This window comes from Malus domestica, chromosome 07 (assembly GCF_042453785.1).
Source record: "Malus domestica chromosome 07, GDT2T_hap1".
NCBI lineage: Eukaryota > Viridiplantae > Streptophyta > Magnoliopsida > Rosales > Rosaceae > Malus > Malus domestica.
In genome coordinates, this window is record NC_091667.1 from 5,512,802 (window position 1) to 5,524,968 (window position 12,167).

At 35.8% G+C, this 12,167-nt stretch overlaps 2 protein-coding genes across 4 annotated transcripts in view; one reads left to right on the top strand and one right to left on the bottom strand.

Moving 5' to 3' along the window:
• Positions 1-2,210: 2,210 nt before the first annotated feature.
• LOC103438770 (ABC transporter I family member 6, chloroplastic) lies at positions 2,211-6,298 on the bottom strand. Of its 2 annotated transcripts, XR_529880.4 has the most exons (7): positions 5,711-6,287; positions 5,261-5,482; positions 5,037-5,159; positions 4,596-4,772; positions 3,788-3,885; positions 3,040-3,132; positions 2,211-2,406 (listed from the first exon to the last, which is right to left on the bottom strand). XR_529880.4 is itself a non-coding variant. In XM_008377315.4 (6 exons), the coding sequence occupies exons 1-5, from the start codon at positions 6,116-6,118 to the stop codon at positions 3,805-3,807; spliced, it is 1,011 nt and encodes a 336-aa protein (XP_008375537.2). In that variant the 5' UTR covers positions 6,119-6,298; the 3' UTR covers positions 2,211-2,406; positions 3,788-3,804. The 2 variants fall into 2 exon arrangements, 1 of the variants encoding a protein (XP_008375537.2); XM_008377315.4 differs by lacking the exon at positions 3,040-3,132 and having other exon boundaries at positions 5,711-6,298.
• Positions 6,299-7,153: 855 nt separating this feature from the next.
• The window catches only part of LOC103410053 (ubiquitin C-terminal hydrolase 13-like), a 30,538-nt gene continuing 25,524 nt past the window's right edge, over positions 7,154-12,167 (top strand). Inside the window, exons 1-9 of one of the 2 annotated variants that reach the window (XM_070825179.1) lie at positions 7,154-7,369; positions 7,498-7,585; positions 8,303-8,447; positions 8,557-8,714; positions 9,929-10,194; positions 10,269-10,487; positions 10,585-10,693; positions 10,777-10,892; positions 11,582-11,680. In XM_070825179.1, coding sequence (XP_070681280.1) covers positions 7,340-7,369; positions 7,498-7,585; positions 8,303-8,447; positions 8,557-8,714; positions 9,929-10,194; positions 10,269-10,487; positions 10,585-10,693; positions 10,777-10,892; positions 11,582-11,680 — 1,230 coding nt within the window. In that variant the 5' untranslated portion in view covers positions 7,154-7,339. The remainder of the gene's footprint in view (positions 7,370-7,497; positions 7,586-8,302; positions 8,448-8,556; positions 8,715-9,928; positions 10,195-10,268; positions 10,488-10,584; positions 10,694-10,776; positions 10,893-11,581; positions 11,681-12,167) is intronic. The other variant, XM_070825180.1, reaches the window with a different exon arrangement.

A 12,167-nucleotide genomic window follows, 5' to 3' on the forward strand; every position in this document is an offset into this window, starting at 1 on the left:
TTTGTCAAAAATAGTGGGTGGTGCTATTTGATTTAAAGGTCCAGATCAAATAACTTGAAAATCAATCAATTTATATTCGTTATGTATTTGTTTACCGATATATTTGCAAATGCTATCCAAAACTTGACAAAGAAAAGCTGAAGGTTTTAGTTTCCATACTTGGTGCCACAATCCCATTTATTGTCTTGATTTGATTGTATATGTACTTAAGTAGTCTTATCCTCACAATCTTCCTATTGATAATGTATAATTGGAAGAACATGTTAGATAAGTCTATCATAAAGAGGACAACATGAACAACAAGTGCTTATTCCTTTGTTGTATGAACAAAGGAAATTGAGAAGAAGCACAAAGACATGGACCCTTTTAGTGCCATAATTCTTCACTTACAAATTGTTGTATGAAGAAATAAAAGTTGCTTTGAACAACCCTTGGTTAACGCAAACACTATTTATTTGTTAAATGAACAAGGAACTTGAGAAATAAGCACAAGGGCATGGACACTTTATGTGCCATGATTCTTCACTTACAAATTGTTGTATGAAGAAATGAGAGTTGCCTTGAACAACTCTTGAATGTTTGTAATCTTGTTTAGAACAAGATGGTTGGTTGACAAAAATAGTCCATCAATATGAACTTATGATGATTTTGAATCATTGAGTGTTGAAGTGGTATGGAGGTTGGAGCTGAATCACAGATGTCCAAACATAGCCTAGAAGTGGATAAATAGATGTTGTCTGAAGAGGAGGAGGAAGACTCAGCCATGGCAAGCCTAGAAGAAGCCTTGCCGCAACACCCAATCATCTCTAATCCTATTAACGCAGCTACCCCAACTACACCACCATCTAATTCTAGAAAGGTTGTTCCAAATTCATTTCTTTCTTGCTCCATTCCACCAAATGTACCTTTTCCTCGTTGGTTTATGCAATCTAAGAAAGAAGAGAGCGAAAAGACATCTTGGAAGCCTTAATTTGTTGCTGCAATTGGTTGGGCACCATCGCACAATAAAGCTACAAGTAATTTTCGTTTTACTACCCTAAAGATTTTTCTAATTTCCAACTTTTAGTTGTCTGTCGCACTTTGGTACTCAAACTTAGATTTTTCCATCACTTTTATACCTCTATTATTCACTGCCTCAAGTCATCCGTTAATTGTTGATGTATGTGCTTTATAAAGTAAAGAAGAAAAAAAGTAATTGGAGCAATAGTCTTGAATTTTAGCTCAATTGGAACTTTGGTCTCTGAACAAAAAATCTGTGAATATTGGTCATTGCACTTGTAATAATGTGGAGCAATGGTCCCTTAACTTGTTACAATGTGAAGCAGTAATCTTTTTGGTTAGCTTTGCTTAGAACTCCCCTCCATTTTTTGTCCCTTTAAACCCTTTATTTAATATGAAAGTTCTAATGGAGTTAGTCAAAAAGATCATTGCTTCACAATATAACAAATTCAGAACCAATACGCACAAATTTTTAGTTCAAAGACCAAAGCATTGATTAGTTCAGAGACAAAGCACCGATTAGATCAGAAACTACTGCTCTATTTTATGAGAATAAATCGACAAAACAGCTTTAGAAAAGTAGGTGAGGTCATGTCCAGGACAATTGATCTTATGAAAATGCTGACAATTTGTCATCGCCACATGGTCGTAATGATCTTTGGCTTCCTTGAAAACACAGAATCTAATTCCTAACTTCCCTTGTAACACACTAATACGTATGAAAATAATATAAAAGATGAAAAAAGAGTAGATTCCACCTTTAACTAGCCCTACTTGATCTCATTTTCACTCTTTTCTTTCCTTTCCTCATTCATGACTTCCGCAATTTTAAGTAGATAAACACGCACATTATTTCTCCTCCACACCAATATGTAATCATATAAGTTTTCATTTGATTTATTGAATCCGATGACAAGAAATAAAATAAAATAAAAGTGCGTGCCAAGCTAAAAAAGATGTATAAAAATCCAAAAACTATTAAGAGGAATGAATCAAATCCCATATTATCCAGCCATGAGTGCAACCAATCAAATTCAATTTTCTGAGGGATCAATTTCCAATTTCTAGTTATTCCAGTTGACTAGGGCAACGTGCCCGAACCCCTGCACCCAATTTTGAATTCCCCTCATCATCGTAGAACAGAGTAGTTTAAAATATCACCATCAAAAGGTTACGTTTGTGGTTGAGTCAGAAGCATGGACCATACCAGATAGCAAAACTTTCAAGTTATTTCACTTATATATGAGATTACTAGGTATCAGGGCTCCACACCTTGATACCCATAATATGACCTAACAAATTAGACAAATGTAAAACTCAAATTACCAAGCAGTGAACGCAGATTATGTTTTATGGTTTTTCGGGAAGAGATCATTACTCCTGCACCCGCTTTTCCCCGAATCAAATCTGCAAGAATGAGAAAGGGTCAAAACAACATTAGTTTCGAACTGAGATATACAACAGATGCCGCAGCAATAAAAAAATACCATATAATTTGTTTATATTCCTAGTGAGAATTGCAAGACGATATGCAAGCAGTTCAAGTGAATCGGTGATCACTACTATCCCACGTTCCTCGAACATTATTGGTATATTTTGGACCCTAATCATATATCATTGGCTCAGAATCAACAAACTATGGCCAGGAAGCTTTGCAATTGTCATCAGAAGTGGGATTTCTAACTGACAGTCATTCAAGGGAATCAATGTGTTTCAGCATTAGACCATTCACATTCTGAATCTTGAGGAATTTCCTTCCCCATTGCATGCGAAAATTCCTAATAGGGCAGGCAGAACTGATTTTCCTATCACTTGACTTCATCAGCAAACACTATCTTTTTACCCAGAGATCCCCGAACCCGCTTTGCCAAAAAATTCTAAAATCTTTGGGAGGCAGGAAATTCTATCAAATAGCTAGATAGGTACCTTGAGGGAACAAACTCCATGTGACAGCAAACCACAGGCCTAACAACTTGACTAAACCCGAGAAAAATTGGATGAACATTAATGATCAATATAAACATTTCTGGGAAAGCATACCCTGAAGCAGTTTCAGCAATACTACATCTGAGCTTGTGTCCAGTGTTCTCTTGCATGACATTCTCATCTTGGAAAGTGAACCCGAGGCATGAGCTTTTCAGCCACACAAAAAAGAAAGGATAAGAGACCTATCATTACAATTACGTACGCTTTTAATCAAAGATAGTGCACCTATCATTACATCGCCTTTTTCAAAAATATAGCTCACCTATAACTACAATTGCGTACGCTTTTATCAAACAGCGTATGCTATTTGGAACCCCGCGAAATGACTACACCTTGTAGAAGCTTCTGAACGCGTTGCCACAAAATGGGCGATATAGCCCGCCAGGAAAACGCTATTTGAAACACTGCTATAAATTATTAAACTCATAGGGAGCAAGTTTTTACCAAGACGGAAAATTGCCTCCTATTCTAAATAGGATGCTGAAGTTCACTTAGAAACCTGAAGTTCTGCTGTTGGGAAGGGCCTTCTTACAACAATAACTAGCCATATATAATTGCCCTTCTGTTTACATACCATTGACCACATGAACCAAAGCAATTATATGCAAAAAGGCAAATAAATGTGATTGAAGGACCAATTAAGTCTTGTAGATAATAAAACGCATTACTCGAGCCACTATATTTATTTATTTACTTTTATTTGAGAAGATCAATTAAATTAATGGTCCACGCATACAATATTAGTATCCAGGCAGTAAAAGATGTTTAGAGGTTTAAGAGAGTGAGAAAGGAAGAGCAATACCTTTCATAAAGTTATGCTCAAGAAATTGCTTTGTACCCTTCCTTCTCTAGCACTTCTGCTAAGGAGATGTCACCTGTCTTTATAATTTTCCCATCCTCCTATAAAATCATTTAATTAAATAATTAGATCAATACTGAAAGATAATCTAGGAACAGTTTTAAAAAGCTTACTGTATTCCTCGCAATGATAATTTATTGATTATCCTGTATTATGTCGTAGAAGCCAACTTATATAACCTTTTTTTCTACGCTTTCTTAAAGCTAAAAAGATTCAATTAACAAAAGAGAAATTTCTTCTTTTTCCAAATCTTCGTGAGTTGATATACTCCAAGGTTATGCCCAATTCATGTATCCCCTAAGCAACATGCAGCTATCTTGGTTGTATTAATTCTACAAGTATCTGGAGCTTCTAAAATTTTACTCACAAATCTTGCCCACTTGGTTCTCTCATAAGTAAAAACAAAAGCGCCAGGAATTCTGGGGAAGAATGCATGAAACAAGCCCTATTTGCTGATGCACTATCCGCTATACGTTTAACAGATTTGCTTATAAGGAGCCATAACATGAAGATAAAACAGCAAAAATCCAAACCGTATGTTTATGCAGTCCGAGATAAACTACCGGACACATGAAACTAATAAACTCATTTACCTTGTCATGCTTTTTTCTGAACCATGTTATACTTTATATTTATAGAGCATCCCTTATTACCTTTCCATTTTGTTTTCTAATTTCATGAGACAGATACATGAAACAAGACCCAAAACCTCTCTTGTCGATGTATGTTTTCATATCTTCCAATGACTTACCATAATATGGATACATGTTGGCTTTATAAATTCCAGAAGTCGTAGATAATGAGTAATCATCAATACAGAATTTGTCGGAGTCAGAAGCCCATTGACTGCCTTTGCTACATCTCGTAGCGCATCGACATCCAATCCAGAATCAATTTCATCCAATATGGCCAACTCTGCTCCCAAAACCTGCATTTAGCGGAAGCATGTGAATACAAAGACAAGTACCCAGTAAAACTTAGACGAATGTGAAGGAGCAACAACTTACTGAAATTACAAGACTATATCTCTGGGGAAGAAACCCACTTCCCACAGGTTTACATAATTCTACAAATATTGTAATTACACTATATGTTCAATTCAACAAACACACACCAAGCATTTTCTTACAAATGAAGTTTTGACCAAGATTACAAAAGAAGCAGGAAGATTAACTAAGAATGATAGCCATACCGCCAGTTGCAAAATCTCATTGCGCTTCTTTTCACCTCCACTAAAGCCTTCATTAACATTTCGATTAAGGAAGTCGGTCTTCATGTTGACAAGATCAAGTTTGGGAAATATATAAGCATAGAACTGCAAGGACATAAATAAAGATACAAGAATGAATCAGTAAACCAACAGAGACATCTCAAACAGCGGCTTCGAACACGAAAGAATGGGCGTAGCTAGCTTGCCTCAATTGGTCCAAGCTCCGGCAGTCCTAGTTTTTTTCTGCGAGCATTGTAAGCCATGTTGAGAAAATCAATGTTGGTGACACCGGGGATCTCAACTGGGGACTGGAAACTCATAAAAAGCCCGGCCAGTGACCGGTCTTCTGCTGCCATTTCGAGCAAGTTGTCACCTTTAAACACAACACTGCCTCCTGTAACTTGGTAATCCGGATGCCCGGCGAGAACCTGAACCAATGAACGAATTAATTTACCAATTGTTTCAAATTTCTAATAATTCGAGACAGAAAGACAAAGTAAGTGTGTTTGGGAGTGCTTTTCAAAATGATTGAAAACGCTTTTGACGAAAGTGTTTTGGAAACAGTATTGAAACATTAAAAATATAAGTGAATTGTAGAAAAGCACTTCAATCATAAACACTTTCACACTTCCAAAGGAGCCCTTAATAATACGGACCTTGGCAAGAGTGCTTTTCCCCGAACCGTTCTTTCCCATAATTGCATGAACCTCCCCTTGGTAGACAGAGAGGTTGACGCCCTTGAGAATCAGCTGTTTGGATTCGGCAATCACGGCCGTTAGATCCTTCACTTCGAGTAGCAGCTCCTTCTCTCCTTCTCTGCCAGAAATTGAAGTTTCCGCGGCCGAAGAGAGGCTGCCCCTCACCTTCACCGCCGTCAGAGACCGCAGGTGCCGGTGGCTTGATTGCCAGCGGAGAGGGCGGAGGAGGGCAGAACCTGTAAATACTGGGGACTTGGAGGGTGAATAGCTGCTACCAAGACAAGAAGCAGCAGAAGATTGCGGCGGGGATGGTGGTGGGGAGGGAAGAGTAGAACAACAGGGATGATAAAATCGCGACAGCGCCATTGGATTGGTATCAGTACGACTGCAAAATCCCTAAATTCTAATTCAATTCAACGGAAAAGGCATAACTGTAAATTAAATTATCAACAGCCATGATATTGGTGGTGGCCGGCCCCCTATCATTTTTACTATATTTTTAAATGCCACAACACCGTCTTTAACACAAAGTACAAGTTGTTGAATATTTCAAAAATGTGGTGTAAGTATTATGTTTATAGCGCACTAAAATTTGCATTTATTTTTCTAAATTTAAACTTATTTAACATAATAAATAATTTTTTAAAATATTAAAAACGATAATAAATAAGATTATGAACATTACTAAAAAGTGGTGAGAAAAATATTCTCTCAAAATTATACGTTCTAACTCAAATTGAAGGTTCAAACCATTGGTTTTAGAAGAAATAATTTTCGACACTTACTAGTTACTACTACGATTTAGTAGTATTTATCTTCACGTGTAGGTGAGAAATCTTATGTTCAATGCTTGTTAAAGATGAATATGAATCACATTATTGCTAGCGAGGTTTAATGTAAATAATATCGTTTATTTTCACACTTAATTTTACTTTTCACATATCTTGTTAATTTTTAAACTTTGATATTTTCAATTTGTTTGATATAACCGTTAAAAATTAGAGTATTGTTATTCATACTATATTTTTGTACCACATTTTTTATATCATCTTAGATGACATTTGATTTGAACAGCCACATCATTTGAATTAATCAGATTTTTAAATTTAGTTCATTATTTAATAAACTAATAATTAAGAAAAACTAGTTAATTAAATGATGATTGTGGTATGGTAGACGAGTCTTTCTCCTTCATTTCCTTGGGTTTTGCATATTTTTCAAATGACGTGGCTATCCACATCAAATACCACCTAAAATAGTATAGAAATGTGGTATAAAAAATAGTATAAATAGTATACTCTAAAAATTAAGAGATTGTGGAAGGTAAAAACGAGTAAGAGAACAGACTTACTCGTAAAGAAAGCTGTACTTTATAATTGGGTTTCATTTATTGCCTTTATTGTGTCTGGTCTCCTCATTCCTTTTACAAAATTCCGAAATTGTCCCGCGACTAGCTAAAACCAGCAGCGAAGCCCCCTTTCATATTATAAGTTACAGACTCGAAATCCCTCAGTCTTCCTCTTCTCCTCAGCATCAAGCACAAGTCACTCGGATTCTTCGATCAGGCGGCATCCAATTCCGGCGCCCATGACTCTGATGACTCCGCCGCCGCTAGATGTGATTACTAAACCCGTCTCCCCCTCGTTTCGAACGCGATCTCCAGACGATTTCGTTTTGGCGTATGAATGTTGTGCTAGGGTTTCAATTAGCAGATCGGAGCTCTCATATTGACCTTGTTTTTGCAGCAGCAGCAGCAGCAGCAACCGCAGGAGGAAGATGAGATGCTGGTCCCACACTCCGACCTCCCCGACGGTCCTCAGCCCATGGAGGAAGGTTGTTTGTTTATTTTCTATCTTTATTTACTTATTTTTCTTACTTTCTGTTTGTTTCCCGAGAAAATTTCAGCAAAAAGTTAATCAGTGAAGTTTTATGTCAAGGTCTTGCTTTGCCTCTGGACACAACAGTAGCAGTTTTTAGGGCAATAGTAATTATGGTCTTTTCTTTTTCTAATTTCCATTTTTATTTTGCGATAATTGTGCGTTACAATTTACAGTGGGGACTGAATTGTATGGTTGCTGAGACAACTGAGGAAATTGAAATCAAACTATTAGAAACTAGCCACACTGTTCTTGTCACTTCTGCTAATAGAAGTCAGAATTGACTTCTATTAGGCCATACGGAATGGAATGGCCAATTTTATTATTCAGGTGAAAAATGGTCCGTTGGTGATTATGGCATCGAGGAGTGGCCATCAAATAGCTCGGTCTCTCTGTCATTCTATTTTATAAGTTACTTGGATGAAAAAGGCCATTAGTGTGTACTGGAATTGTGCTCCTTGGGCAGTATTTAACCATTCCTTTGGTTGTAGAAAGAAATATGTAGAAAAGGTATAACTTGGACAAATTACTCGATTAGTTTTTTGTTGAGTAGGTTATGTGGTTTCTTGGGTGTATAATAAAAAAGTTGTGATATAAGATTGACCTTGTTTTGCTCTTTCTGTCCGCTGATCTTGACAATCAAACAATTTTTTTGGTTTATTACGTTTGGCAGCACAAGCAGAAACTAACAATGCAGTGGATGCTCCGACGGTGGATGATCCATTGTCAGCTAGATTTACATGGCCAATTGAGAGCTTTTCAAGGCTTAATACGAAGAAGCTCTATTCTGATGTTTTCCTTGTAGGAGGCTACAAATGGTATTTAAATCTCTTACCAGTGATTAATTTTGATCCGAATGCATGTAGATATTGATACTTGATTTGTTATGATTTATAATCATGTTTGTATTTCTAATGCGCTTTGCAGGCGGATACTAATTTTCCCCAAAGGAAATAATGTGGATCATCTGTCAATGTATCTGGATGTTGCAGATTCTGGAAATTTGCCTTATGGATGGAGTAGATATGCTCAGTTTAGCTTGTCTATTGTCAATCAAGTTAATAGTAAATACTCTATTAGAAAAGGTACTTTCTCTGCCGCTGGTGTACCTTTTAGAAATGATAGTTTTAGTAGTTTTATAAATTTAGACTTTATTTGTTCTGATTTTTAAGTTACCAACACATGTAGTCTATCTTCTCGTAGCCCTTCAAACTCTCACCAGTTAACAAAAGGGGTGTGAAAAGAAACACAAAAGTAAAATACATGCACCTGTTTTGGCATGTTGCACAGTTGCAGACAGACAATAACTTTTTATTTGAACTTAGAACGAAGAAAATTCACTCCAAAAGTTGTATCATTGAGACGTTGGATAGAAAATAAAGTTATGTAGTGGTTGGATTATGTGAGAAATAGATAAAACTGGATTCTTACGTACATGTTCTTTCAATACTTAAGCTAGGAAACTGGGGGATTGGTTTGACCAATATAAAAATGGTGCAAATGTAAAGGTATGCTCAGTTAGAACAAATTAACTTCTCTCCAAAGCTGAGACAGGAAGAGTGGACCAGAATTATCTTGGTATCATTGAGATGTTGAATAGAAAATGAAGTTATGTAGTGTTTGGATTATGTGAAAGTAGATAAAACTGGATTCTTACTTACGTGTTCTTCCAAGACTTTAGTTAGGAAATTGGGGGATTGGTTTTACCAATATAAAAATGATGCAAATATAAATGTATGCTCGGTTAACATGTGAAGAGTACTTTTCTTACCTTTTCTGATCAGAGATGAGGTGATGTGAAAGTAGATAAAACTGGATTCTTACTTACGTGTTCTTCCAAGACTTTAGTTAGGAAATTGGGGGATTGGTTTTACCAATATAAAAATGATGCAAATATAAATGTATGCTCGGTTAACATGTGAAGAGTACTTTTCTTACCTTTTCTGATCAGAGATGAGGTGAATTAAGCCAAACAAGAAAAAGAGTCAGAAATACCAATACATGATGTTTCAATATTTTTCTTTTACTTCAGGTTTAAGCCAAGGCCTCTCTTACATGATATTGCTGTTTCTAGTAAATGAAATGTTTTTCTTATAACAGCTGGAGTCGCAACATCTCATAACATTACACATACATGTTTTGGAGAAAAAAGAAAAATGTTAGACTTCGTTAATATGGTAGCACAGAACAAGATTTGTTTTTATGACATTACATTGATTTGTCTGTCTCAGGTTGAGTGTTTATGATAGCATGTATGTTAGAACTATTTGTAGTTACTGCTTTGTGTTGCATTTTGCAGAAACACAGCACCAATTTAATGCTCGTGAGAGTGACTGGGGTTTCACTTCGTTCATGCCTCTTGGTGAATTATATGACCCTAGTAGAGGTTATATTGTGAATGATAGATGCATAGTTGAAGCTGATGTTGCAGTTCGAAAGGTTATTGATTACTGGTCACATGACTCTAAAAAGGAAACTGGTTTTGTTGGACTGAAAAACCAAGGAGCTACTTGTTATATGAACTCTCTTCTTCAGACGCTGTACCATATTCCTTATTTTAGAAAGGTAGCATAATTTCTAAATACACTTTATCCCACTTTGTGTACAAGAAAGCCCCATATCTCAAATTGTTCTTTTAGGCTGTGTACCATATGCCAACAACGGAGAATGATAATCCATCTGGAAGCATCCCACTTGCCTTGCAAAGCTTATTTTACAAGCTTCAGTACAATGATACTAGTGTAGCGACCAAAGAGCTGACGAAGTCATTTGGATGGGATGCATATGATTCATTCATGCAGCATGACGTCCAAGAACTCAATAGGGTTCTTTCTGAAAAGCTTGAAGACAAGATGAAAGTATGAAGCTCTTACTGTATCATACTTCATTGTTTGCACTTAATTCTTCTACATCTATTTTGGAGGTTACTTTGACTGAATTTTTTTACTGGAATAGGGAACTGTTGTGGAGGGTACAATACAGCAGTTATTTGAAGGGCACCAGATGAACTATATTGAATGCATCAATGTGGACTATAAATCAACGAGGAAAGAATCATTTTATGGTAAGTGATTGAGGTTGAAGTAGATTACTAATGGAACATAAATACTGTAGGTCTGATGGAAGATTCTGTATGTTTATTTGCAGATCTTCAATTGGATGTCAAAGGGTGTCGGGATGTTTATGCTTCATTCGATAAGTATGTGGAAGTGGAGCGCCTTGAGGGTGATAATAAATATCATGCTGAACAGTATGGTTTACAGGTAGATCTCTTTGGAATAGGTATACATTTCCCTGTTGGTTTTATCTATTTTCTTGAGAATGTTGGCAAAAAAACAGATTTTACTTGGATTATCACCAGTCAACTCATGTTTTTATTTCTTATGCTTTGTTTAGTTTTGGATTAACTAAATTTTACTCCCTAGTGTTGGGGGGTGATTTTTGAAATGGACCATGAGGTTTTAATTTTAGTAATTTACACCTTCAAGTTTTAAGTTTACGACAACTTAAACCTTCCATCAGGAAGACTGTTAGTTCTGCAGTTAAATATATAAGGTGGCAATTATGAAACTCAGTTTTATGATGGGGAAGAAAATAGTAAAATTTCTCTTAAAAGGACAGAAGTGGGGTAAAGATGATAGGATTAAATATTAAGAAAATAATAAAATCGTTCTTTTAGGATTTTTCTTCCAAATATCAACACAAAAATGGATCTCCTAGTTTCCAAATCATCAATTTAACAACAAAACCAATGGTTTTCCCCGACGAAAAGTTGATGTAAATTTAAACCTTTAGGGTGTAAAATGCTAAAATTAAAATCTTGTGTTAGATTTTTCTTTCTGACAGGGGTGGGGGTTATTTTATCATAATTGTATTATTATATCAGTTTGCTATAGTTTGAATGTTTGAAGATTGCTTTTAGTAACATTTTGCAATTGTTTGACATTTTCAGGATGCTAAGAAAGGTGTCCTGTTCATTGATTTTCCACCTGTCCTTCAACTTCAGCTAAAACGTTTCGAGTACGATTTTATGCGGGACACCATGGTAAAGGTGTGGTTGATAGATTAATCTGCCTTCACTGAACCTTTTTATACATATTGTGCAACTGTATCTAACTATCTATATATTTCCTGGGACATATAAACCAAAAATATTGAAGCTGTTCATAGGTTTGATTGAGGAACTGTTTGGTCTTATAATGGCATAGTGCTACTAGGTTCTTCCCATTTGGTAGGTCTTCTTTAGCATTTATAATCTTGTGTAATCTCATAATAGAATTTTGGTAAAATGTTTGAAGTTTATGCTTTTAATGAACTTTAAAACCCTGTATTGTGCATTTGAAATCACTCTCGAAAGCAATATTAATTTGCTTTCATTTGCCATAGGCCCATATTTTGTTAAAATTTTGGACTTTCAACTTTGTCAGAATTTATTTATTATTTCATTATCTTTGCCTATAAGAATTAAGACCAGCGCAATTGAGCTGTCTCTTGTAATGTAATTTATTAGCTCTCTCTCTCTCTCTCTCTCTTCTCAT

Coding starts and splice junctions, on each gene's coding strand:
- LOC103438770 (XM_008377315.4), bottom strand. CDS start 6,118: ATGGCGCTGTCGCGATTTTATCATCCCTGTTGTTCTACTCTTCCCTCC. Junction 4,773..5,036: donor ATGAGATTTTGCAACTGGCG/GTATGGCTATCA, acceptor CGCTAAATGCAG/GTTTTGGGAGCAGAGTTGGC. Junction 3,886..4,595: donor CAACATGTATCCATATTATG/GTAAGTCATTGG, acceptor ATGATTTTATAG/GAGGATGGGAAAATTATAAA.